The sequence below is a fragment of the Oratosquilla oratoria genome, chromosome 32, assembly GCF_046742065.1.
Source record: "Oratosquilla oratoria isolate Oo_2021 chromosome 32, ASM4674206v1, whole genome shotgun sequence".
Taxonomy (NCBI): Eukaryota; Metazoa; Arthropoda; class Malacostraca; order Stomatopoda; family Squillidae; genus Oratosquilla; species Oratosquilla oratoria.
The window spans coordinates 3,812,984-3,814,945 of NC_134808.1; the positions used below are offsets into that span (position 1 = coordinate 3,812,984).

General features: G+C 32.7%; 1 protein-coding gene across 1 annotated transcript in view; it reads left to right on the forward strand.

Annotated features, from left to right (window-relative positions):
• The first annotated feature begins 316 nt into the window (after nucleotides 1–316).
• The window catches only part of LOC143041797 (uncharacterized), a 17,711-nt gene continuing 16,065 nt past the window's right edge, over nucleotides 317–1,962 (forward strand). The window contains exon 1 of the mRNA XM_076213855.1: nucleotides 317–1,334. Within this exon, the coding sequence (XP_076069970.1) occupies nucleotides 317–1,334 (1,018 nt within the window). The remainder of the gene's footprint in view (nucleotides 1,335–1,962) is intronic.

Below are 1,962 nucleotides of genomic sequence, written 5' to 3' on the forward strand. Positions count from 1 at the left end.
GTTTGATAAGGCTACTTTCAATGATGTTCCTGTTAACAACAGGATTACATGATAAAATTGACGATGCCTTTGTCCAGTCTATACAATGATTATGATCCCTCATGTGCACAAATAAAGCATTAGAGTCTTGTCCTGTTCTGACACTATATTTATGTTGCTTTATTCTAGTTGAGAGATCTTTACCTGTTTGCCCTTTATAAAAATTCCCACAATCTTTACAAGGAACCTTGTATATGCAGCCACATGAATTTTTTGGAGAATTCAACAGAAAAAACAAGTTTTTCACAATTCTATTCCTTTCGAATGGAAGGGACGGATGTTGGATTATTGTTATGATAAACTAAGGAAGACACGTCAAGATCTTCAGACAAATTTGAATCGTAAGTTGACCCAGTTAATTCAAAATAGTGATTGGACAAAAAATGCAAACCCCAATTTTGTAGTGAATCTTTCTGACAAAGAGTTAAACAGCAATGTGTCATGTGCATTAGGTTATGGTTTGAAATTTGCTTATTCTAACAATGAATATGATTTTGTAGATATTGCTAAATCTTTTTGCAACTTAGAAAAATACAGTGATTTATCCACTGAAGATTTGAACATTTGCAAAGGTATTGTTTATGCCTCATTGTCTAAACAAGTAATACCAAATTGTCCTAATAGATTCTTAAAAGCATTAAGAACCCTGAAGGAAGACAATGATTTACATGTAACAAGAGCAGATAAAGCTAATGCGGTGGTTATTTTGAACAGAGTTGACTACCTGTCTAAAATGCATGACCTTTTGTCCGATGAGACCACTTATGTTAAACTTAGGAATAATCCTCTAAATATTGTTAATACTCAGTTTAACAAAAAAATGAAGTTGTTGTTAAAAGGGGAAGATGTTTTGATAAAACAATTTTCTTCCATCTCACCTTCTCTTCCATATATGTACGGACTCATCAAGACACATAAGCCAAACAACCCAGTAAGACCTATCATTAGTTCAACCGGGTCAGTCTCGTATAAGCTGTCCAAATGGCTTGTGTCTTTACTAAAACCCTTAGTTGGTAACATTTCAAATTCAAATATTAAGAATAATGTGGAACTAGTTGAGAAACTTAATAATCTAAATATTGATTTCGATTTCAAACTTGTAAGTTTTGATATAACTTCTTTATTTACGAATGTCCCAATTGATGATTTGATTGTATATCTCACGGAGACCATAGATGAGTTGTCTTTACAGATTTCACCTTTGGTTTGTATAGAACTCATCAAGTTATGTATCAAGGATTGCAAGTTTGAATTTCATGGTGAATATTACACACAAAATTTTGGTATGGCAATGGGTAATCCCCTTTCGCCAGTGTTAAGTAACCTATATATGGAATTTTTTGAAAAGAGGTTACTAAGTAATATTTTACCATCTCAGGCTGTTTGGTACAGATATGTAGATGATGTTTTATGTCTGTGGCCTTCTACAGAAAATTTGGACACATTTTTAGTTTCACTTAATAGCTTAGCTCCTTCTATTAATTTCACAGTAGAATCAGAAATTGATTGTAAATTGCCTTTTCTTGATTGTCTTATTCATAGAGAAGGCAATAGTTTTAAATTCAGTATTTATAGGAAACCTACTAATGTAATGTCATATGTCCACTACTACTCTGGTCACCACAACAAAGTCAAATATTCAGTGTTTCTCTTCAATGTTTTTACGTGCTCTACGCATATGCTGCCCGGAATTTATTGATGAGGAATTTGAAAATATTTTCAACATTGGTTTAAGCTTACCCTAAGACTTTTATAAATAACGCTCTCAAAAAGCCAAGAAAACTTTTTATAGAAATCAACCTACACCTCCCTTTGAAAACCAAGAATCTTTTAGTCATGCCATTTAGTGAAAGTCTTTCTCAGATTCCTCATTTACTCAAAACATGGAATGTTAATGTAGTCTTCAACAATTCATGCACATTC